The 24,933-nt window shown below is 41.1% G+C and overlaps 1 protein-coding gene across 4 annotated transcripts in view; it reads left to right on the plus strand.

Annotated features, from left to right (window-relative positions):
- KLHL32 (kelch like family member 32) overlaps nt 1-24,933 on the plus strand; it is a 390,488-nt gene that overhangs the window by 315,192 nt on the left and 50,363 nt on the right. For all 4 annotated transcript variants that reach the window (XM_044291884.1, XM_044291882.1, XM_044291881.1 and 1 more), the window contains exon 7: nt 21,470-22,196. In XM_044291884.1, the coding sequence (XP_044147819.1) occupies nt 21,470-22,196 (727 nt within the window). The remainder of the gene's footprint in view (nt 1-21,469; nt 22,197-24,933) is intronic.

Genomic DNA, 24,933 nt, shown 5'->3' on the forward strand with positions numbered 1-24,933 from the left:
ACTTCTATGGGAGTTAGAAGAGCAACCAAGCATGTTTGCATACTGAGTGCCGAAGGTTGCTGATCCCTGCCTGAGACAATACAGAGCTATGCCACACTCTACTTGTAATGCAAGACACCAACGAAACAGACCAATGAGGATGAAGTCAAAGGGGTTTATTAACAAAATAAACAAAGTCCAGGTAAACTTCACTGGGCAAATATCAGGCAAACAAAAAACGAAGGAAAGCCAGGAGTAGTCCCAATCCGTGCATAAGTCTCTGTGCACCTTGCCAGGTAAACGGATGCGTCACGGAAAGTCCCGGGTCCTGGATCCCACTGGAAACGACGGCGTCCCAGCAATTTTCAGTTAGTAGCTAGCAGTACTGACCTGCACCTGGATAAGGAAGGATAACAATGGGCACTGACTGACCTGGGAGGCCACCTTTTATGTGCCTGCTAACAAATCCCAGGGCGCCAAGTGTCCGCTCCCCATAGGTCATGATCCTGCCCTACACCTGTGTACAAGGCTTTGGTCGGTCATTAGACAATTAGACCAACGCCGGACCCCTAATCTACTTTGAACTTGCGGCCAGGTGCTATTCCCTTCGCTGGTCGGCGAAGCCCGTAAGAAGTGCGTACGTGCAACCGCGTATCCCCTTGCGAACCTGTTTTTAAACGTAAATGAGGATGCACAACAGTCTCTGCGAGAATGCGCGAGCGCGTCGACATGGACACCGGAATGGAATCCGCAATAGGCACCGGACACAAGCTCGACCGCAGCGTACTGCCACTAGCCCGGCCAAGCTGTCCCCAAAAGCCATGCGGTCTTCCCCTCCGGCGCACATGTGAACGCATCCCCGCGTCGGTTCGCAAAGGCGTCGGAGCTGGTGTATCAATGGAGACACATGTAACCTGTCCCACAGCTCCACGAAGACCTTTTTTGGTCACATCAGAGTGAGAGACAGGTGAGGATCTTGCACTACTACAGAAACTCCAGTAGCTACTGCACTTTTCAACAAGCCTTTGTGCATGAAGCTCACAGACTTTATCTGGTAATGACAAGGACAAGTTGAAGACTACTGGCTCACCTCAAGGATTATGTTCTGCAGTAAAACTTTCCAATTAATGGGGACTTTTGTTTTGTTGTCCATTTATAATGTTTGCATTTATTGTTTTATCTTTTTGTAAGGAAGAGAGAGATCTGATGTTGTTATAACAGTTTTGCAAGTCTGGATGTTCACTCGCTTTGCTTTATCTGCGTAGCAACAGTGATGTATTAGAGAGGAGGAGCTGGGGTAGCTGTCAGAGGCTAGACACAGGGCAAGAGAGAAAACATGAAATAACGTGTTCAGGACCCACAATGGACTTATTTCTGAGTGAACTGTATACCCCTTTACAACACTACACCCTAAACCTCTCTCCTGGTGGGGTGGCCACTGACTGCCCCATCTAGAGGGACAGTGAATGATAGGATGGCCGTGCATGTCTTAGGCTTTCTCCGTACAATACTGTAAGAATTACAATTCTTTTTGTTTTTGGCTGTTTCAGTGATTTCCATAGAAGTAAATGAGTACCACACACATGCATAGCCATCCCTCTTTTCACTCTCAACCTGAATTTGGTAGACAGCCTTTTACACACCAGTCCTAATCTATCCTCCACTGGTGTCTGATGCTCCACAATTATTAAGAGGTACATACCTCTTATTTTTGTTGCAGTTTTTTGTGCCAAAATGTGAATCTGGTGTAGATTTCCCTTACAATTTTTGCCAGTTCCCTGGTGTACATTATAACAGGCAAAACGGTGGTCAGGGGACCTTCGTTCTGAAGAAAAGTATAAGTTGCAGAGGAGAGACTGACATCTTTAAGACCATTATTGCATGTGCTGTGGATATACTGAGGGTTAAGGAAAAGTAGTTTTTAGATATCTCTGATTCTGCCTATTCCTTGAATGAACAAAGGATTTGTTGTAATTAAACCTCACAATTTACACTGCTACTGGGAAAGGGGTCCTCATCAATTAACATTTTTCTGAGGGTCTTTACTAACCTTGATCTGACCATGAATGTTGTGACACATTTTGACCTGTGTTTTACACACCGGTTTTAATCTTTAATATACCCCACACTGGCGTCTGATGCATGTCTCTTAATTTTGGTGCAGTTCTGTGTGCCAAAATGGGGAATATACACCAAGAAGGACAATCCGTAAGGTTGTGTAAATTCTGGATTTAGGTGTCGTTAAGAACTGCAGATGATCAAATGTCAAGCACCTAGCTCCAATCTATGGCATGTGGAAGGGTCATAAAAGCCAGATTGAAAGCAAAGTTTTTAATCACATAAAATCGCAAAAATTTGATTGAGTCATGACAGATGATTCTGTGATGTCTCCTGTTCATTGACTGCCAATTATCGTCAAAACTGAGAATGACAGAATCCTTGAACTGAGAGACCTTGGTTTATCTCTGTGGCAGATCACTATGTGCCTTGGCTGAGATGTCAGCACTTTTCAGTGTTGCGTGTCCCAGTGGTTGGGAGAACATTGATGAACTGCAATGACATCAAGAGGTGCACAGAGGCAAGCCTCTGCACTGATAGATAATCTGATTAGAAGAATTGTACATAGAGATCCATTGCATGTACTGCAAGTGGAATTGGACTTCATATCTGAAGCCTAGGGCAGAGAACAGGGTCTATACAAACCATCAGAAGGCATTTGCATTGCATTGGGCTATGAGCCCCTTGTTCCATTGACCTAATGACACTTCGCTGAAAGGCTATCATGGTGCACAACAAGACAGCAATGGAGGCTGGAATGAAGGCATGTCCACTTCAGCGACGAGTCGCGCTTTTGTCTCAGACACAATGATAGCCACAGATTGGTCTGGAAACCAAATGGACAACACCATAGAGAGGCTTGACAACGGAACGTCACTCCCGTCCTACTCCTGGGATTCTGGTGTGAGGTGGCATAATGTACGTTAGTCAGACCCCTCTAGTCTTTATTTATGGCACACTAACAGCTTGGTGTTAAATTGATTTGGTCATAGAACCAGCGATACAACCATTTCTCCAAAGTGTCCTAGAAGCCATTTTTCAACAGGACAATGCTAGGCTACATGTTGCTTATGCTACTGTGAGCAGCTTGCATGGGCTAAACATACTACCATGGTCTGAAGTGTCTCTGAACTCATCTCCCATCAAGCACATCTGGGACATCATTGTTTGGCAATTGTAAAGGGAGCTGCCAGCAACAGATATTGATAATTTGCATGACCAAATGCATTCAGCGTGGCAAAACATCCCTCAGACAACCATGAATAATGTCATTGATAGCATGCCAAAGTGTGCAAGTGCATGTAGTAATGCATGTGTGTGGCGTTCTTACTCGATACTGAGTAAATCAAGATGTTTTGCATATTTTGTTTGCATTTTTATCATTTCAGTATCATTAACATGTCTATCGATCCTCTGATTTCCATAATTCCACACATTTTCCTTCTTAGTGTTGCAATTTCAGTGTTGATGAGTGTATAATAAATGTGTGGAGTCAGCTAGGGCCAGCACCAATGCCCACTTCCTACTACCCCCACCTTTTAGAAAAATGGAGGGTGGGGTTCTAAACCCCCAAAAAGTCACAAAATGTATACAAGCAACTTGTAATGTTTTGATGCCAGTTTACTGGTGTACATGGGTCGAAAAATGTATTGCCTTTCTTAAACAGACTTTTTTTTGGGGGGAAAGCCCTTACAGATTTGAAATGCATGACAATATTTGATACATTTGGTGGTCTGCTAAAAGTGGGATTGAACAATGACTTTGTAATGCAGTCATGCAGACAGTAGAATTTCTTAGTGTAGCAGGTACACAAATTGTGGGACTAGGTGGGTGAATCTGTCATACAATATTCAAAAAAGTTTAAAAGAACCACAAAGAGATCCTTCTAAAGTAGATGTCTGCTCCAAGCCTGACACCTATAAACAGTGAAGGAAATGTACAGTGGCATATATTCTCCAGATATGCATCTATTCTTGTTCTTCATCCCATTTATAAAAACAACGTGTTCCCAGGTTTTCCAATGAAGTTTCCGATGATCTCAAGTAATGTAAAACCTGCTGCTAGAACCACATTTTAATGCCGGTAAATCCGGTTCATGTATGTACCTGACCTTTATTTGTACATCTTTAAAATGTGATAGTTGTCAAGCCAACAGGTGTTCTCTACAAGAAGTATGCTGAGCAGAGTTCTCCGAAAATCAAAATAAGATAGGGCATGAGTGCAAAGAATAGGAAAGGAGCAGATGTATGAATGTTCATGGATTGATATTACTAAGCCTGACATTCTCTTAATCAGCCCCTGCAGTGTGTTCTCGTATCCCGCCAGCCCAGTGCTGCTAAAGTATGTTGGGAATGGAGTTTTGCAATCAGAGCATGGTAGTCAGGATATTGAAGTTTGCATGGTTAGGACCATGGGTACGACCTCCTGCAGCACTACTGTAACAGGCTCAGTCTTAAATGAATATGGTGTCTTAAAGTGTTAAGCTTCTGTTAACCTATCTTCTAAAAGATCACTTTCCTGGCAGTTTATCCTTAAAGGATATTAACTAATGTGGAAATGGTAGACTCACTGCACTACAGGGTTGTACAAATTACATTTTTTTTATTTTTTTTATCACAGTGAAACTATTGAAAAATGTTCTGATTTTAATAATTTATTAAAGGGATTGTCCACTTTGGCTTTTCATTGAACAGGTTCTCTAATAATGGACTAATCATTCGGGATCCATGGGGATCCATGAGTGGAAGAAACTGTCAGCTATGTTCAATCCCCCAGCAGTTCTATTACATGTTAATTAAAGTACTATACAGTCCCCGTTGAAATTAATGGGATGTTCATGTAGACACCTCCACAGTGAGAGAAGTTCTTTGTAGCAATTCTTCACTCTTGATGACTAGCAAGGGTCCTTAAAATGTATTAGTACCCTATTCAACAGTTCAACTTATGCAATGGAGGGCCAACTGACTTCACAATCATGCAAAGTAGCTAGCAGTAGGAGAGAAAGTACTGTCCCAATTCACTCATTTGCTAGCTAGGTTGATAAATTTCCAAATTTCTGATCCAAAGCCATGTTAATATAATTGTCTCAATGGGTACAATGTATTATAAGGGTAATATCTGAAGTTAGTTTTGCAGTAGTCTACATTTAAATACTTTTCTCCAAATGTTGCATGGTGCTTGTTAAATTTGGTGCTTCTTTAAACTTAATACTTCTGTCTAGTCCAGTTTTTCTACACCACCTTTGTGCTGGAGTGAGTTTGCAACTTTTTTGCAACTTTTAAAAAGTTTTAGTCATAAATCTGGAGTGAAATTAATTAATTTAGCAAACCACACCACTTTACCATCCATATTTTTGTTTTATTGAGTGAGTGGTATGAATTTGAAAAGTCACCAAATTTTGCATAAAGGACCCAAATAGTCGCACGGTCTCTATTTTGCAAGTTTTTGAAGCCAGAATTCTAGAGTACAGTGTGTGCTAAATTCCCTCCAATTAGTTTTTCCTTTAAAATAACCCATGGCACATGAGGAGGGGTAGATGACAGTACAAGAGCATAAGTGGTAGACTTTGCCAGCCACAATGATAGCCCCACGCAGCAGCAAGAACTCCAAGTATAAATAGCCTGGGCTCTGTCTTCCATCCCTACGATGGGCCACTATGCCAACATCACAATTGGCTATTCTGCACATGTGGCATCATTGGTTACTACAGGGGACACAGCCGGTACTTTGGTTACTAATATACACAGAAAGACTGATACATTTGCGATACATTAGTAAAGCAATGTTGTGATATAACAAAAAGTGAACCCCATAGAAAACACAGTGATAACTCTCTGATTACAAATAATGTAGTAGATGTCAACTGCAGTCCTATGTAACACTACAGATAACACAGTGATAACTCTGAGTACAGATAATGTAGTAGATGTGACCAGCAGTCTTATATAACTTCACAGGTAACACAGTGATAACTCTCTGAGTACAGATAATATTCAAAATTCCATATTTCTTTAAATAAGATAATCAAATGTGTGGATTGAGAAAGCCAGGTTGTAACAATAATAAGTCATGCAAGAAATAAACATTTATTTGTTTTAAAATCCCTAGTATCTGGGATCTGGTCAGGTCTCCTAATATTACGAACATGGGGAGGCTGGAAATATTTCTTTATATTATATTTGTATCCTAATTGACACCAAAAACCATGGCCCAATACGATTGTACTTTAACCCTTTATACCCCGAGACAGTTTTCACCTTCCTGCACAGGCCATTTTTTGCTAATCCAACATGTGTCATTTTATGTAGTAATAACCTTGGAACACTTTTACTTATCCAAGCCATTCTGAGACTGTTTTCTCGTGACACATTGTACTTTACGATTTGAGTCAATATATTTTTTCCTTTATTTATTAAAAAAAAGACAAATTTACCCAAAATTTAGAAAAATTCACAATTTTCAAAATTTTTATTTCTCTACTTTTAAGACAGATAGTAATGCCTCATAAAATAGTTATCAGTCATCATTCCCCATATGTCTGATTTACGGTCTGTTGGCATCATTTTGTAAATGTCATTTTATTTTTTATGGGCGTTAGAAGGTTTAGAAGTCTAGAAGCCATTTTTCAAATTTTCAACAAAATTTCCAAAACCATTTTTTTAAGCACTAATTCAGTTATAAAGTGATTTTGAGAGGCATACGTAGTGGAAATGACACCCCTCAAATTATTCAAAACTGATGTTGCAAACTTTGTTAACCCTTTAGGTGTTCCACAAGAATTAAAGGAAAATTGAGGCAAAATGTAATTTTTTAATGCAGATTTTTCATGTTAATACATTTTTTCTTGCAACACAGCAAGGGTTAACAGCAAACTAAACCTCAATATGCATTACTCTGATTCGGCAGAAATACCCCATATGTGGTGGTAAACTGCTATATGGGCACATGGCAGTGGTTAGAAGGAAAGGAGAGCCGTATGGATTTTGAAGGCAGATTTTGCTAGAATGGTTTTTGGGCACCATTTTGTATTTGAAGAGACCCTGACGTACCCTACAGTGGAAACCCTCAAAAAGTGACCCCATTTTGGAAATATATAAAGGGGGTTACTGAGCACTTTGATCCCCTAAGCATTTTACGGAATTTGAAAACACTGGGCTGTGAAAATGAAAAGTTTAATTTCTTCCAATAAAATGTTGCTTAGCCTTAAATTTCCCTAAATGTAGCCCTAAATTTCTCATTTTCACAAGGAGTAACAGGAGCAAAAGCACCCAAAATGTGTTACCCATTTTCTCCTGAATGTAGCAACACCCCATATGTAGTGGTAAACTGCTTGGGGGGGGGGGCACATGGCAGGACTCAGAACGAAAGGAATGCGATATGGCTTTTGCAGCGTAGATTTTGATAGATTGGTTTATGGGTGCCAATAAATATAATTTTTTTAGTGATTGTCTTATGTGGGGGCTTTTGTGGGATGAGGTGACTTTTTCATTTGTACCATTTTAGGGTACATAAGAATTTTTGATCGCTTGGTATTACATTTTGTTTTGGCATAGTTTAAAAAAAAAAAGTTTTTACAGCATTTACCTGAGGGGGCATCTCATGTGATATTTTTATAGAGCAGGTTGTTAAGGACGTAACGATACCTAATATATCCATCATTTTTATTTTTGTTAAGTTTTACACAGTAAGGCCTCATGCACATGAACGTATTTTGTTTCTGTGTCCGTTCCGTTTTTTTTGCGGATAGGATGCGGACCCATTGATTTTAATGGGTCCGCAAAAAATGCGGACAGCACACCGTGTGTCCGTTCCGTAGCCCCGCAAAAAAAATATAACATGTCCTATTCTTGTCCATTTTGCGGACTAGGATAGGCATTGTTACAATGGATCTGCAAAAAAAGGATGCCATACGGACGTCATCCAAAACACATACAGTCGTGTGCACTTTTAAACAGAATTAAATCTTGTTTTTGTGTTGCCATTTTCTGAGAGCCATATTTTTTGGGCGATTGTCTTAGGTAGGTCTTATTTTTTGTAGGATGAGATGACGGTTTGATTGGTACCTTTGATTGCTTGGTATTACACTTTTTGTGAGGGAAGGTGGCCAAAAATGGCTTATTTGGCACATTTTTTTATATTTTCTTTTTACTGCATTCACCTGACATGGTGATTCATGTAATATTTTTTATAGAGCCAGTCGATACGGACCTGACAATACCCAATATGTCTACTTTTCTTTTTTTTTTTATTAATTTTGAGAAAAGAATGCTTTTTTTTTTTACTTGCATCTTTTATTTTTCTTTATTATGCCAAACTTTATTTTAACTTTTTTTTTTTCATGACTTTTGGGGGTCTGATCCCCTGTACAATGCATTACAATACTTCTCTATTGTAATGCATTGGCTGTAAGTGTATTACACACTGTAATACACTTACAGCCTTCCTGCCTGTGAGATCCAGGGGACTGGATCTCACAGGCTAACATGGAAAGCATCCCTGATGCCTGTGGAAGGCATCGGGCTGCCTTCCCTGCCATCGGGTCCCGGCGCTGGTACCAGATGGGGAAGGGGAGGGAGCATCCTCCATCCACACACCCCGCACATGACGCGGTCAGTGTTGACCGCGGCATAGTGAGGGTTAATGTGCCGGCATCAGTATTTTCACCAATGCCGGCGCATACAGCAGGGGTCTGGCTAATGGGAACAGCCACTCCCCTGCAGCTGATCGGGTGAGTGCAGCTCCTGCACCCGCCCGATCAGCGCACCATAGTACTATGGTGCAGGTCGGGAAGTCACTTCTCGCAGCGCCGTACTATTACGGCACTGGTCGGGAAGGGGCTAAGGCATCTCAGAATACTCTAGAAAAAGCTATAGACTGGAAAAAACAAGGACACTAAGGGTGCTGCCACACAGGTTTTTCTATGCAGTTTTTGAAGCCAAGACTAGGAGTGGATTTAAAAAAGAGGAGATGTTCTTAGTACTTTCTCTCTGTTTATGATCCACTCCTGATTTTAGCTTCTAAAACTACATCAAAAACGTAAATGTCTAGCAGCACCCTTGGAATAGTTTGTTTTAAACTTTATAAAGTAAGGTTGAAGTATAGTACTGTCTATGAGAGATGGTAAATTGAATTATGCAGTTCATATTTTTAAGAATCTGTTGCCATTGTATATTAAGATCCCTTACAGCCTTAAAGGGGTTATGAACGAATAGGGGGTAACCCCCCACTTGACCAAACCTGCAAATGTGACTTACAATACTTGCTTCCCAGCGCTGGCTCCCTGCTCCTTCTCCTCCTGGCCTGTTCCACTGGGCTCCCTTGATGTCAGCATCTGGTTTGACATCACTGCAGCCAATCACTGTCCGCTGCAGAGACTGCATTTCCTTGTGTCATGTGACCATTTGTCATGATGTAAGGGTAGCCGGTCATCAACGCGCCCAGTGATTGGCTGTGGCAATGTCAAACTGGATGTTGGCATCAAAGGAGCCCAGTGGAGCATCACAGGTGTGGAGAAGGAGTGGGGAGCAGGCGCCGGGCAGCGGTGCACCTAGCCTTTCTGCTGCCTGAGGCGAAAACTTAAACAGGCCTTTCGTCTGCCCCCCCTCCCCCTCTTGCCCCTACCTGGTGCTGCCTGAGGCGATTGCCTCAACTGGCCTCATAGGTGGTGCACCCCTAGCACCAGGAAGCAGACAAGTAATCTTTCCTTTACAAGCCAAGTGGAGGGGTATGCCCAACCCCCCCCCCCCCCCTTCTTGCACACCCCCTTCAGGTACCCTTATATACTGCTCAATTGAGCAGACAATTATTAGGAAGGAAGCGTTCCTTCCTGAAAACCACCTGCTCGTCAGTGAAGGAGACTGCTACATTTACATGCAGCGATCACCTCTACAGTATGGGGAGGAGCAATCGCTAATCCCATCGCTCGTCCCCATACAGAATCATTAGTTGCTGTTTAGACTGCCGGCCAATGATGATTAAGTCTGCACCAACAATTTTATTACCTGATGAACAAGCTTTTCGCTCGTTCAATGGGTACACAGTGGCGCCTTAACCCTGGCCGCTTATTGCTAATAAATATCACTGTTGTACAAACGCTCATTAGTGACAATCTGCCAGAACATCAGGCCATCTAAAGTGGCCTTTGGTCCATTTGTGAAGACGATCAAATTCAATCTTATCTGTCATAGGATTTCTGCATAATTGATATTTTGCTAACTAAATAAAAGCATGATATATATACATAATGTTTGCTAACAAGCTTCACATTTGTTGTAGTCAGTTTTTTTTCGATGCAATGTCAGCAATGTCTTCCTGCCTCCAAGCATTACTCCATCCACATATTATATATATATATATATATATATATATATGTATATAGTAGCGTGTGCCTCGCACACCTCCACTGAGTGCCATAGATCAATATCTCACGTCACTGTATTTCAATGAACTCATTTACGTCCTGCTTCCTTCTCACCTCACCAAGGAGCGACAAATGCTCTTTTAATAGGATGACAATAAGACGTTAGGCTACATACGGCAAATTCACACTCATTTGTCGAAATTAGGAAACACATATTTGTCGAAATTAGGCAACACATCCACTTCCATCTATAGGAGATAACTATACCTATAAGTCTGTTGTGTCAAAACTCATAACATGTCAAAGATTTGTCTAGAGGTCCTCATACCGGGAGGATGTGGGGGAGTCATTTTAAGAGTAATTTCACATTGTAAATGAAAAAAGAGAGGGACGACTGTTCATTTGCACCAATCATGCTTTCCTTTCATCTGCTCTGATTAGGCTTGGTGCGGTTTCATCAAACTACTCTATCACTGAGCTGTCACTCGAGCCTTCTGTTGATTGAAAACAATCAGTGCTCTGATGGCACAATTATTCTGACCCTTTAACTAGAGGCTGCTGTGATAATGAAAGGTTGATTATGATAGTTTGTGCCTCTTTCAGTTTGCCAAGAAGGTTAATTTGGGCATCAGACGGATGTTTAATGGGCGCTCGCTGCCTACACTGAGGTAAATGAGAACGTGCGGTCTTCTATATTGCATGGATATAGTTTGCCTGCCAATCACTGTCATTTAGACTTTGTGCTTTACACTCTGGAAATCACATTTTAGTTCTTTTTTCTCTCCACTGGATTTAATTTATTCACTGCCCTAAGGAAGTTCTATCGCTCAGTGACCTTCACAGCAGCCTTTCTAGTTCCATTTTTTATTCTTTTTTTTTCTTCCACGAGAAGAAGAAAAACATAGCGGGTGCCAATTATATTTTATTTTTCTCTCACATAGATTAAAGAAACAATGGTGTGTGGTTACTTACGAATCCCACATTTCTCTTTTATTTTCATAATGTAGGATACATTACTTCCATCTGCAATTTTTTCAGTTGCCCGTTGTATTTAAACTCAAATAAACATCTTGCTGTGAGTCTTTGCGGTTTGATACCCAGTAATTGTATTAACCTAATATCATATCTAGCATGGTGGTAGAAATACGCTATTAGAAGTTGTACAACATCCTGTAGGTACCCCGCGGTCTATATTAATTGTCTGCCTGGAAAACATTTATGGATTCACTAGTTGCTCCAGTAAGATCGGTATCATATACTGCAGTAGTGCCATAGTGCAGCACCTGTGCCATCTATTTTTGGGGGGAAGCCGGGTTGTTAGGATTAGTTCTTTAGAAATTTGAAGGTTCCAAATGTTAAAGTTATAATTTGAAACCCTAAATATAGCCTCATGGCAAATTACAGCCTTATGGCAAAAAACAGATCCGCAAAAAATACGGATGATGTCCGCGTGCATTCAGTTTTTTGCGGAACAGAACAGCTGGCTCCTGATAGAACAGTCCTATCCTTGTCTGTTATGCGGACAATAATAGGACATGTTCTATCTTTGAATGGAACGGAAATACGTAAACGGAAGACATACGGAGTACCTTCCTTTTTTTTTTGCGGATCCATTGAAATTAATGGTTCCATATACGGTCGCAAAAAACGGAACATAAATGAAAAAAAACCCATTAGTGTGCAAGAGGCCTTAGGGTCTATTCAGACGTCCGTAAGTAGTTTGCGGTCCGCAAATTGCGGATCTGCATGACACCGATACCAGCCGTGTGCGTTACGCATGTTGTGGAGCACACATGGCTGGCCCTATGATAGAAATGCCTATTCTTTTCCGCAATTGCAAACAAGAATAGGACATGCTCTATCTTTTTGCGGGGCCGCATCTTTTACAGCCCTATTGAAATGAATGGGTCCACATCCATTCATTCAGCCAAAATTGTGGAATGGATGTGGACCAAGAACAACGGGGGGGATCTCTGGATGGCACTGTTATGGGGGATCTCTGGATGGCACTGTTATGGGGGATCTCTGGATGGCACTGTTATGGGGGATCTCTGGATGGCACTGTTATGGGGGATCTCTGGATGGCACTGTTATGGGGGATCTCTGGATGGTACTGTGATGGGGGGGATCTGTGGATCACATATATGGCATTTTATGCTATGTGCCATCCACAGACCCCCCCCCCCCCATAACAGTGTCCCTGCAGTGTGAATGACCCCCAATACAGGGGCTGGGGGCCGGCATCTGGATTAGGAATGACAGCGGGGACCGTTGCAGTCCCTGTATTCTATTGCCCAGGCCCCATTCACTGTAGTATAATTTTATCTAAGCTGCATTGTTAAAATATAATAATCATTTGTAATCCAGCTGTATTACTTACAACAAGTTCTGTAGCAGAGAGGAGGAAAGAGCCAGGCCGGGAGGACGGGCAGGCGACGCGTCACTCACTACGTCACGCGCCCGCGCCACCTGCGGCCGTGTATCATTAGATAAACTAATTGCAGCATTTTTGGGTTGGCCAAATCGCCATATTACGTCGCGGGATTTGACGGATTCAAATTTTACTAAATTACGTCGGGATTCGAGTCCATGAGTCCCACAAATCCAACAATATTCGAGGGATTCGTGGAATCGACAGATTCATCGTCCCAACTCTACTTTTTTTGTAACAAAAGCAGGTGCATGATTTTGATCATTTTTTAAATCATTTCATGTATTCTATTTCCTCTTTAACGTCCTCCTTTGTTTGGACTTTTAGCATCACACACATGGTCTCAGTGAAACCATTCACCACAACCAAAGAGGGAAGGGGGATGAGCGACTCAATTACAGCATCACACATTACACTGATAAGTGCAATGCTCTTCTGTGGGCATCTTTATCTAGGCCTTTCGAGAGAAAAATAGAGCTGTGATTATGTTATACAAATTCTACTAATCTAGTCTGTTCTCAAAGATATGGAAAGACAATATTTTGTATTTAATTTCAATAGTATAGTTCTGCCAACATGAAAACAAACAGCCAAACATTCTACAAGCAATATTTGCTATGAATATTGAATAAAATATCCCTTTCTGATGGAAGTGTCCCTTTAAGAATATGTTCACATGTGGCATACATGCTTTGCAGAAATTGACCTGCAGTATGGATTTTAATCAGCAGCATATAAACTTGTTCTGCGGATTTCCATGATGGATGTTACTTTTTGCAATGCAGAAGGAAAAATTTGCTGCAAATTTGGAATCAGTTTTGAAAAAACTAAATTTTTGTGGCAAAGTCAGAAGTGGATTCAAATGAAATAGAAAATATAAAGGAAGGACTTATACTGAAACCATCCTAAGGGCTTATTCACATGGGCAGGTAATGGGCAGTGTGGTCAATATCCATGTGGCAAAATCACATGCATTTTATAAATTGCTGCAGTTTTGTGATGCCGTTCTCAGATGTGCACCTTGTACAGGTGTAACACATTCACACAACGGCCCACATTCACACAAGGAGAAAAGAAAAAAGCCCCAACTGACCGGCACTGCAGGACTAAGTCACTGCCGCAAGTGGAGTGTAAAACAAACAAGTAGTCTAGGTAATTATTTGGTGGTGCTCAGAAATGGTAAAAGTCAAATGTATGATGGCAATATAGATTCAAAGAATGCAGCATTCACCATTAAAATTCTTCTCTTCATTTTATATTTCAAATCCAAGCCAGTAACAGGATGTGGTATAGGCAAACAGGCAACAGCCATTTCCATGGGTATATGCTTCCTCAAGCTTCTCTAATGAAACAGGTGCACCTCTACCTATATACCTCTGCGCACCCGCGTCATGAGAGACTGCCCTCCCAAGTGATGATTGCAGTGCAATCTACATTTTCTGATATTATGTGTATTCTGTAAAAACACACTCATATCTACCTTATCGTTAAAACTTAAAGCCTCTGCAGCACATAATCAATGTAGCTTCTCTGCTGTGCTGTTCTTTTTCACGATTGCCACCTACAGACAATGGCCATGTTTTTAGTAAACAAGCAAACTGCAGTACCGCCGGGTCTACATTATGCACTTCTCTGACTTGTTAACTTGTTAGTCATAATTCTGACTTTACTGGTGTCTAAGATAGCACAAATTTTCTATGCTTAGAATCTGTCAAAAAAGTGGTGCAGATTTTGGTGCAATTTGAGCTGGTACACCTTCTTTTCCGATTTGTTCGACAAGGGGTGGGTTTAACTGAAAAGGGGCATTTTGCACCAAAATTGCACCACAGTTCTGGCATGAAATTCTGTCTCAAAGTAAGCCAGCCAATAGACAGATGGTCTAAGTTTATGCCATCTACGGGCTTGATAAATCTGCCTCTATGTATTTCACCTGTACAAACCACAAGTCCAAAAACCACACTGCAAAACCACAGTAAATCATTGATCTCCCCAATAAAGTAACAGAAACTTCTAGACCAATGTTGAATCATTTAGTTGAGAAAAGTCCAAAGGGTTCCCAGCTTTGTGAGACCACATTTGTTGAAATACATTGATAATACATTGAACAGCAAATACAGGTTCATGTAAAGTTGATAAAGAAGTCAACAAAGTGATTTTTCCAACATGAAGAAAAAATATATGAAATAGGGATAACTAAAGAAGTTGAGTATTCCTTAAGTATAACTTTCTGTATAACTTTTATGACAGTCTGTAAATGCCACGTACTAAAACAATTTGAGTCTTCACTTAGCTGTACGGTACACTTTGTGCTGCTCACTGACTTGCTATTGACATTTACTTTTCATAAAATGCTGACAGAGTGTGTATTTTAGTTTAATCGTTAATGATGCTATGTAATTTAGAGGAAAAGCTTAGCCGCAGCTCCTCTGAAATATAACTTTATTTTTTTTTAAATTATAGAGAATGTACACACGAGGGATGTAAGAAAATATTTCATTTTTATAAGGATAGAGAAGACCATTTTGTCTATGGCCATTTCTCTTTGGTTCCTTGCCTTTGTGACAGTGATTTTAACATAGTTGTTATACTGCAGAATGAACTCTAAATTCCTATGAAATTTTTGCTACAAAATTTAAGTTGTGAAATCATAGCATTTTCCCAACTAATAATGATTATGGTTAATATGGTTCCAATATGCTGAATTGTCCAGCTTCATTAGAGGTCTCTCATCCATCCCCCTTTGTGGAGCTATTTTGTTTTCAAACAATTCCCCCTATTCACTACTCTTTGGCAAGTTGGACCTTCGCTGACCATGACTTATGCAAGAGCTTCCAGTGGGAGAACTACAGATCACTACAGTACCCAGAAAGATTATTGAAATTAAGGTTAATTAGTTTAGAAAAAACACAGTTGAAGAGAGATCGATTAACTATGCTTAACTGCATCAAAGCTCAGTACAGAAGTCTCTTACATGCTCCATATATCCCCAGGACTGTGATGGTGACAAGGGGCTATACTCTACATCTAGAAAAAAGAAGGTTTCTACACAAACATAAAAGAGGATTCTTTACTGTAAGAGCAGTGTGACTATGGAACTCTCTGCTAGAGGAGGATGTGGCTGTAGACGCCTGGATGTATTCCTGGAGTGTAATATTACAGGTTATGGTAACTAGAATTATGGAGATGGGTTCTTGATCACCGTTGTTATTCTAATGACCAGATTTGAAGTCAGGAAGACACTTTTCTCCTTAGATGAAGAAAATTGGCTTCTATCTCATGGAACTTTTTTTCCTTCCTCTGAATCCTCAGAATTTTTCAGGATAATAAACTGAAATAGATGGCCGTATGCCTTTTTTCAATCCTGCATGCTTATGTTGCCTGGAAAAAGGCTCTGGTTCTCTGGTCAGTCATTTTAGCCATGATGCAAAAAGGTGCTACAATCTCCTGTCCAAGTGGTATAGGACTCCTTTGATGCTACATAGGATATTTTGTTAGTGCCCTAAAGGCTGCTGGAAAAGTAAAAAGGCCGAGGGTACTCCAACCTTTTTGGTCTTCTCTGAACAGTCTATAATAGTAAGGTACGGTTTCAAGAAAAAGTATGTGAACCCTTTGGAATGATATGGACATCTGCACAAATTGGTCATAAAATGCGATCTCATCTTCATCTAAGTCACAACAATAGACAATCACAGTCTGCTTAAACTAATAACACACAAAGAATTAAATGTTACCATGTTTTTATTGAACACACCATGTAAACATTCACAGTGCAGGTGGAAAAAGTATGTGAACCCTTGGATTTAATAACTGGTTGAACCTCCTTTGGCAGCAATAACTTCAACCAAACGTTTCCTGTAGTTGCAGATCAGACGTGCACAACGGTCAGGAGTAATTCTTGACCATTCCTCTTTACAGAACTGTTTCAGTTCAGCAATATTCTTGGGATGTCTGGTGTGAATTGCTTTCTTGAGGTCATGCCACAGCATCTCAATCGGTTGGAGGTCAGGACTCTGACTGACCCACTCCAGAAGGCATATTCTGTTTAAGCCATTCTGTTGTTGATTTACTTCTATGCTTTGGGTCGTTGTCCTGTTGCAACACCCATCTTCTGTTGCGCTTCAGCTGGTGGACAGATGGCCTTAAGTTCTCCTGCAAAATGTCTTGATAAATTTGGGAATTTTTCCTTCGATGATAGCAATCCGTCCAGGCCCTGACACAGCAAAGCAGCCCCAAACCATGATGCCCCACCACCATACTTCACAGTTGGGATGAGGTTTTGATGTTGGTGTGCTGTGCCTCTTTTTCTCCACACATAGTGTTGTGTGTTTCTTCCAAACAACTCAACTTTGGTTTCATCTGTCCACAGAATATTTTGCCAGTACTGCTGTGGAACATCCAGGTGCTCTTGTGCAAACTGTAAACGTGCAGCAATGTTTTTTTTTGGACAGCAGTGGCTTCCTCTGTGGTATCCTCCCATGAAATGCATTCTTGTTTAGTGTTTTACGTATCGTAGATTCGCTAAAAGCGATGTTAGCATATGCCAGAGATTTTTGTAAGTCTTTAGCTGACACTCTAGGATTCTTCTTCACCTCATTGAGCTGTCTGCGCTGTGGTCTTGCAGTCATCTTTACAGGACGGACACTCCTAGGGAGAGTAGCAGTAGTGCTGAACTTTCTCCATTTATAGACAATTTGTCTTACCGTGGACTGATGAACAGCAAGGCTTTTCGAGATACTTGTATAACCCTTTCCAGCTTTATGCAAGTCAACAATTCTTAATCATAGGTCTTCTGAGAGCTCTTTTGTGCAAGGCATCATTCACATCAGGCAATGCTTCTTTATGAAAAGCAAACCCAGAACTGGTGTGTGTTTTTTATAGGGCAGGGCAGTTGTAACCAACACCTCCAATCTGCTATTGATTGGACTCCAGTTGGCTGACACCTCACTCCAATTAGCTCTTGGAGATGTCATTAGTCTAGGGGTTCACATACTTTTTCCACCTGCACTGTGAATATTTACATGGTGTGTTCAATACAAACATGGTAACATTTAATTCTTTGTGTGTTATTAGTTTAAGCAGACTGTGATTGTCTATTGTTGTGACTTAGATGAAGATCAGATCACATTTTATGACCAATTTGTGCAGAAATCCATATCATTCCAAAGGGTTCACATACTTTTTCTTGCAACTGTATGTGTGGAGAGGATACAGTGTTCTCCTGCCATGGTCCATACTTCCTGATTCTGTATTCGTGGCAAAGAAAGACCACTACATTTTTTTATCTTGGCACACTGCTAGGTCATCATCTGTCCTCTAAAGCAGAATCACTACAATTTTTTGGGTAAATTAGAACATGGTACTTTTAGTTTTAGTTAAAAGAGTTGTCTCAACTTGTTGATACTAAGGCGAGATAAGACTAGACCCCAACCACCATTGCAGTGCATGAGAGTTACAGCAACAGTGTAGCACAGCAAGTTACGTTGTTTCTCAGTTAGGGGAACAGCATAGCTTCCTCACTACACTGTTTCAGTTCACCCATGCACTGCTGTAGGAGTAACTAAAACAGCGCAGAGCCAGCCTGTTTGCCTGCTGTACTGTTTCCCGGCCAGCTAGGTCAGAGTGTAGTCTTATCTCACCTCAGTAACAGCAAGTTGAGACAACCCCTTTAATGTTCACTATATACAGTACAGACCAAAAGTTTGGACACACCTTCTCATTCAAAGAGTTTTCTTTATTTTCATGACTATGAAAATTGTAGATTCACACTGAAGGCATCAAAACTATGAATTAACATATGTGGAATTATATACATAACAAAAAAGTGTGAAACAACTGAAAATATGTCATATTCTAGGTTCTTCAAAGTAGCCACCTTTTGCTTTGATTACTGCTTTGCACATTCTTGGCATTCTCTTGATGAGCTTCAAGAGGTAGTCACCTGAAATGGTCTTCCAACAGTCTTGAAGGAGTTCCCAGAGATGCTTAGCACTTGTTGGCCCTTTTGCCTTTACTCTGGGGTCCAGCTCACCCCAAACCATCTTGATTGGGTTCAGGTCCGGTGACTGTGGAGGCCAGGTCAGGCTCCTTTCACACTAGCATTCGCTGGTCCGCTCGTGAGCTCCGTTTGAAGGAGCTCACGAGCGGACCCGAACGCCTCCGTCCAGCCCTGATGCAGTCTGAATGGAGCGGATCCGCTCAGACTGCATCAGTCTGGCGGCGTTCAGCCTCCGCTCCGCTCGCCTCCGCACGGCCAGGCGGACAGCTGAACGCTGCTTGCAGCGTTCAGCTGTCCGCCTGGCCGTGCGGAGGCGAGCGGATCCGTTCAGACTTACAATGTAAGTCAATGGGAACGGATCCGCTTGAAGATGTCACCATATGGCTCAATCTTCAAGCGGATCCGTCCCCCATTGACTTTACATTGAAAGTCTGAACGGATCCGCTCAGGCTACTTTCACACTTAGAATTTTTTCTAAGTTATTAATGCAGACGGATCCGTACTGAACGGAGCCTCCGTCTGCATTAATATGATCGGATCCGTTCAGAACGGATCCGATCGAACGCTAGTGTGAAAGTAGCCTCATCTGGCGCAGCACCCCATCACTCTTCTTCATGGTCAAATAGCCCTTACACAGCCTGGAGGTGTGTTTGGGGTCATTGTCCTGTTGAAAAATAAATGATGGTCCAACTAAACGCAAACCGGATGGAATAGCATGCTGCTGCAAGATGCTGTGGTAGCCATGCTGGTTCAGTATGCCTTCAATTTTGGATAAATCCCCAACAGGGTCACCAGCAAAGCACCCCCACACCATCACACCTCCTCCTCCATGCTTCACGGTGGGAACCAGGCATGTAGAGTCCATCCGTTCACCTTTTCTGCGTTGCACAAAGACACGGTGGTTGGAAGCAAAGATCTCAAATTTGGACTCATCAGACCAAAGCACAGATTTCCACCGGTCTAATGTCCATTCCTTGTGTTCTTTAGCCCAAACAAGTCACTGAAGTGTATAATAAGCTTATAGCTTGAGAAAAAAATATTTTCTAACAAGACAACAAAAATAAAAGCAACACTTTACATGAATGGCCTCTTTTCTCTTTATAGTCACAGTGCTGTGCACACCATTATCACTGGGAGGTGGGAATATGATGACTATGACAGCTCTGTTGTATTACTGGAGACTAGATAGGCAGGACTGCAGAAGTGACCGTCAGGGGGAAGAAATGTACGCATACGTCTATATAAAAATACAAATGATTAAAGTATAAATTAAAATAAATTAAATACAAAAAGTTCACCACTGTATTTTCTTTTCTTCTGTTGGCGTCGCAGACCACAGTGTGAAGTGAGCTTGATTCACATCAAAACACAGTCAGTTCAACAAAGGGGTCGAGCTGCCTCACTTTGGCTATATTCCCTGAGTATTAGTAAGGATGGGATACGTCAGTTTTCTAGTGCTGCCAAACATCGAGATTCCACCAGAGGATGGTCTTTATCACAAAACAACCCTTCTGTGGATATAAAGGTTAAGGCACATAGTGAAGATCCATCAATCTTCTGTATCAAATTAGATTTTATTATACTAACAAGAGTATAAAATCAATAGGCATAAAAGTTGTCCGTAGTTACAAGACCACCCATGCGTGCAGTTCCCTCCACCACTTTCACTTTAGAAGTAGTAGTAGTCCTCTTTTTTCATATGGGCTATATATAGGAAACTCCTGTAGACTTTGTTCCCATTCACTACAGCTGCCATAATGCTATTACATTTTGTTGCAAGTCTTGAAGGGGTTGTCTAGTTGGATTTTACAATTGATGGCCTATCCTCAGGATAGCCCATCAATGTCTGATCAGCTTTTTCAAGGTATATCTGGTGCTGGAAGTCGGTGCCTGAACTGCACAGCTTTGTCCATTGTGTAGTGGATGAAGCTCTGCAGCGCTGCTCCCATTTAAGTGAAAGATAGCAGCACTGGAGTAACAAGCTCCATCCAGTACACAATGGACAAAGCTGTGCAGTTCAGGAACCAACTACCCCAGATATACCCTGAAATAGCTGATCAGCTGGAGTGCTGATCAGACATGCCTGAGGATAGGCCATCAATTGTAAAATCCTGGACAACCTGCTTAAGGATCCCCCATATTCAAAATAAGAAGCCCATTAGTGCCTCTAAGAAAGCGTTTGTTGAAATTCCATTCTTAAAGGGGCTGTCCCATAAAAAATATTTTGAAGTTTTTAAACCAGCAACTGGATCTGAATACCTTTGTGATTGCATGTAATTAAAAGATTAGTGTAGCCACTGACATATTCAATAAAATGTATCTGTATAGCGCCATCTGCTGTTTGTTTTTTATATCTCTGTCCACCTTGCTGAGGTGGACACCCATGTTCAGTTCTACCCTTCGACTGCCTCCTGTGCTGTGATGGGGAGACAGCTGCATCAGAAATGACACACTCCCTATAAATTTAGCAGAGCAATTGGAACAATGAATGGGGAGATCTCTGGAACCATGTCAGGTACAGGATTAGTTCTAGGTTTCTTAGAAAGAGATTGTCACATTAATCATATGACTAACCCACTTGAATACACTTGAAAAATGACTGTAATCTACAACCAAGTATTTAACTGAAATTATTCCTTTCTTTTAGTTGGCTGTGAGATGGCTGGAGCACAACTGCCGTTATCAGTACATAGATGAACTGCTGCAGTATGTACGTTTTAGCCTTATGGATACAAACGCTCTTCACACTATCATCCTTTGTCACCCTTTGATTCAAGCTAGTGAAACAGCTACAGCACTAATTAATGAAGCCTTGGAATATCACCAAAGTATCTATGCACAGCCGGTATGGCAGACCATACGGACAAAACCGCGCTTTCAGTCCTGTACACTTTATATTGTTGGAGGAAAGAAGAGGGAGATCTGCAAAGTTCGGGAGTTGAGATATTTTAATCCTGTTGATCAAGACAATGTTCATATTGCAGGAATAGCAAATTGGAGTGAGCTGACTCCTATGCCGGTAGGGAGAAGCCATCACTGTGTGGCAATCATGGGTGACTTTTTATTTGCGGCAGGAGGGGAAGTTGAGCATGCCACTGGGCGCACCTGTGCGGTGAGGACAGCATGCCGATACGATCCTCGCAACAATGCATGGATTGAAATAGCTCCAATGAAGAACTGCCGGGAGCATTTTGTTCTGGGTGCACTGGACAATTGTCTCTATGCAGTAGGGGGCAGGAATGAATTACGACAGGTACTGCCATCTGTAGAGCGGTACTGCCCCAAGAAGAACAAGTGGACTTTTGTACAGTCGTTTGATAGATCTCTTTCATGTCATGCTGGATGTGTTGCAGATGGCCTTCTCTGGATATCAGGTTAGTGACACTTGTTACAAATATATAATTTATAATAATTGTCCATAAGGCTATAGAAAAATAGCTTTTTTGAAAAATTCTATTCAGGTAGAGATAGGACATGACAGTTAAGGCAGCCAACATCCTCTCATTATTATATTTCCTTTGAACATGAAGAATTGGACTGTGCTGTTGGTTGTCATCAGCAGCAACTCCATACTTTTGAAAACTAGCAATAGTTAAAGGGGTTGTCCGATCTTTTAATATTGATGACCTATCCTCAGAATAGGTAATCAATATTAGATCAGTGGGGGTCCGACACCTGGCACCCCCACCGAGCTGTATGAGGAGACGGCGTGCATACATTCCATTTCCCTTCTCTCTTCCTGCTCACCACTGCTTTGCCATAGACAGGCGAGCAGGACGAGACATGGGAGATAGCACATGTGCGATGCCCGCACCATCTCCTCATACAGCTGATTGGCGGGGGTGCTGGGTGTCGGGCCCCCACCCATCTGATATTGATGACCTATCCTGAGGATGGGTCATCAATATTAAAATAGAACCGAAAAAAGAAAGAAGGCCTCACTTTAATACCGTAAATAGGGGCAAACAGAGAACCAATCATATAAACCTATAAATGCTGCTATAAAAACAACCATAGAATGCCCAGTAGAAATATAAATACTTTATTAGATCATCAATGGATCACAAAAATTCATAAAATATTTTTTACACAGATTTGCTATGGAGAATAATCAGCAAAACAGACTGGATGCAATAGTCCCCCCCGTCGGTGCCTCAAACACCCGCCAAGCAGATGAAAAACATGTCAGTGTAATATGCAGTGAGGTGATTCACCAGTAGAAAATGTCAGTGAACATCCACTACAAGTGTCTGTGATATTCAACTCACTGCACAACCCAGGGGAAGATTATTGTATGAAAAAATGCAGCCCAAAAGTAATGATACAATGGAGCACAAAGTCACATGACATCCATCAAATACATCCAGATGCAATCTGCCCATATACAATAAATCAAGGATACCAGGCTGTAAGATCAAACTCCCACACAAAAAAAAATATCCACTGGGGACGTGAACATACCCACAGACATGATGAAGGGTGGAGGCACCGGACACAGGGCTGGAAGGAACCCCGACGCGCGTTTCGCCTCAGCTTCGTCAGGAGGTTAATGTGAGTGTGGCCATGGCTCCCCCTTTATACCCCTCATGCAGCTACACCTTTAATTAGTATAATTCAGCTGATACCTATTTATCGAGCGCTTGTGCCCGATGATGCACGCCGAGGACATCATGGAGACGCCGCATTCATCAGGAGGAGGGGTGGAACGCAAACGTGCGTTCCAGCCCGCCTCCCAAGGAAGCGTAGCTGCGTCTCCACGTGACCCGGTGCGCAGCGCATCCTGGCCAAGCGCTATATCAGCCTATACAACAAACCTGCCAAACGGCTCAGAAAGTACCAGAGCCCATCCGAATATATGGCGAATAGTCTTAACCCTTAATGGGATTTGCATGAGGTGTATAAAGTCCGGAAAAAAACTTAAGACCACTGAATATGCATGGCTCATGATAGGGATACAAACAGGGGGGGAAAGAAGAGGGAATAAAGGTGAAAAAGAAGTCGAGGAGAAGAAAAATAAATAAAGATAAATCAACAAAAAATAAACAAAAGAAGATAAACACAAAATCTGCACTGACAATACTATAAACATGATTCCATAATTTCATATTTTCATACAAATATTCATGAATTTCACACCATGATTTAGTATATAAAATGTAACATGATTTCTTATAGATTGCACCCCATGATTTTATAAAAACGGATACACAAGAATTTTACAAATTTATATGTCAGGAATAACATGATTTTATGAATTAGATCCCATAATTTTTAACAATAAATTTACGTATCCATGACATCATGATTCCATATATAATTACAAAAATTTATAATGAATTAGATCCCATAATTTTTAACAATAAATTTACGTATCCATGACATCATGATTCCATATATAATTACAAAAATTTATAATGAGCAGACTTTATGTACATGATTATATAAGACGATATTTAATATATATTTCCTCTAAGACATGGATACGTAAATTTATTGTTAAAAATTATGGGATCTAATTCATAAAATCATGTTATTCCTGACATATAAATTTGTAAAATTCTTGTGTATCCGTTTTTATAAAATCATGGGGTGCAATCTATAAGAAATCATGTTACATTTTATATACTAAATCATGGTGTGAAATTCATGAATATTTGTATGAAAATATGAAATTATGGAATCATGTTTATAGTATTGTCAGTGCAGATTTTGTGTTTATCTTCTTTTGTTTATTTTTTGTTGATTTATCTTTATTTATTTTTCTTCTCCTCGACTTCTTTTTCACCTTTATTCCTTCTTCTTTCCCCCCCTGTTTGTATCCCTATCATGAGCCATGCATATTCAGTGGTCTTAAGTTTTTTTCCGGACTTTATACACCTCATGCAAATCCCATTAAGGGTTAAGACTATTCGCCATATATTCGGATGGGCTCTGGTACTTTCTGAGCCGTTTGGCAGGTTTGTTGTATAGGCTGATATAGCGCTTGGCCAGGATGCGCTGCGCACCGGGTCACGTGGAGACGCAGCTACGCTTCCTTGGGAGGCGGGCTGGAACTGAAATTGATGTTCCTGTTCAGAGAGAATTTTAAGTCACTTGAATACACAGGCGACA

This window comes from Bufo gargarizans, chromosome 4 (assembly GCF_014858855.1).
Source record: "Bufo gargarizans isolate SCDJY-AF-19 chromosome 4, ASM1485885v1, whole genome shotgun sequence".
NCBI classification, from domain to species: Eukaryota; Metazoa; Chordata; class Amphibia; order Anura; family Bufonidae; genus Bufo; species Bufo gargarizans.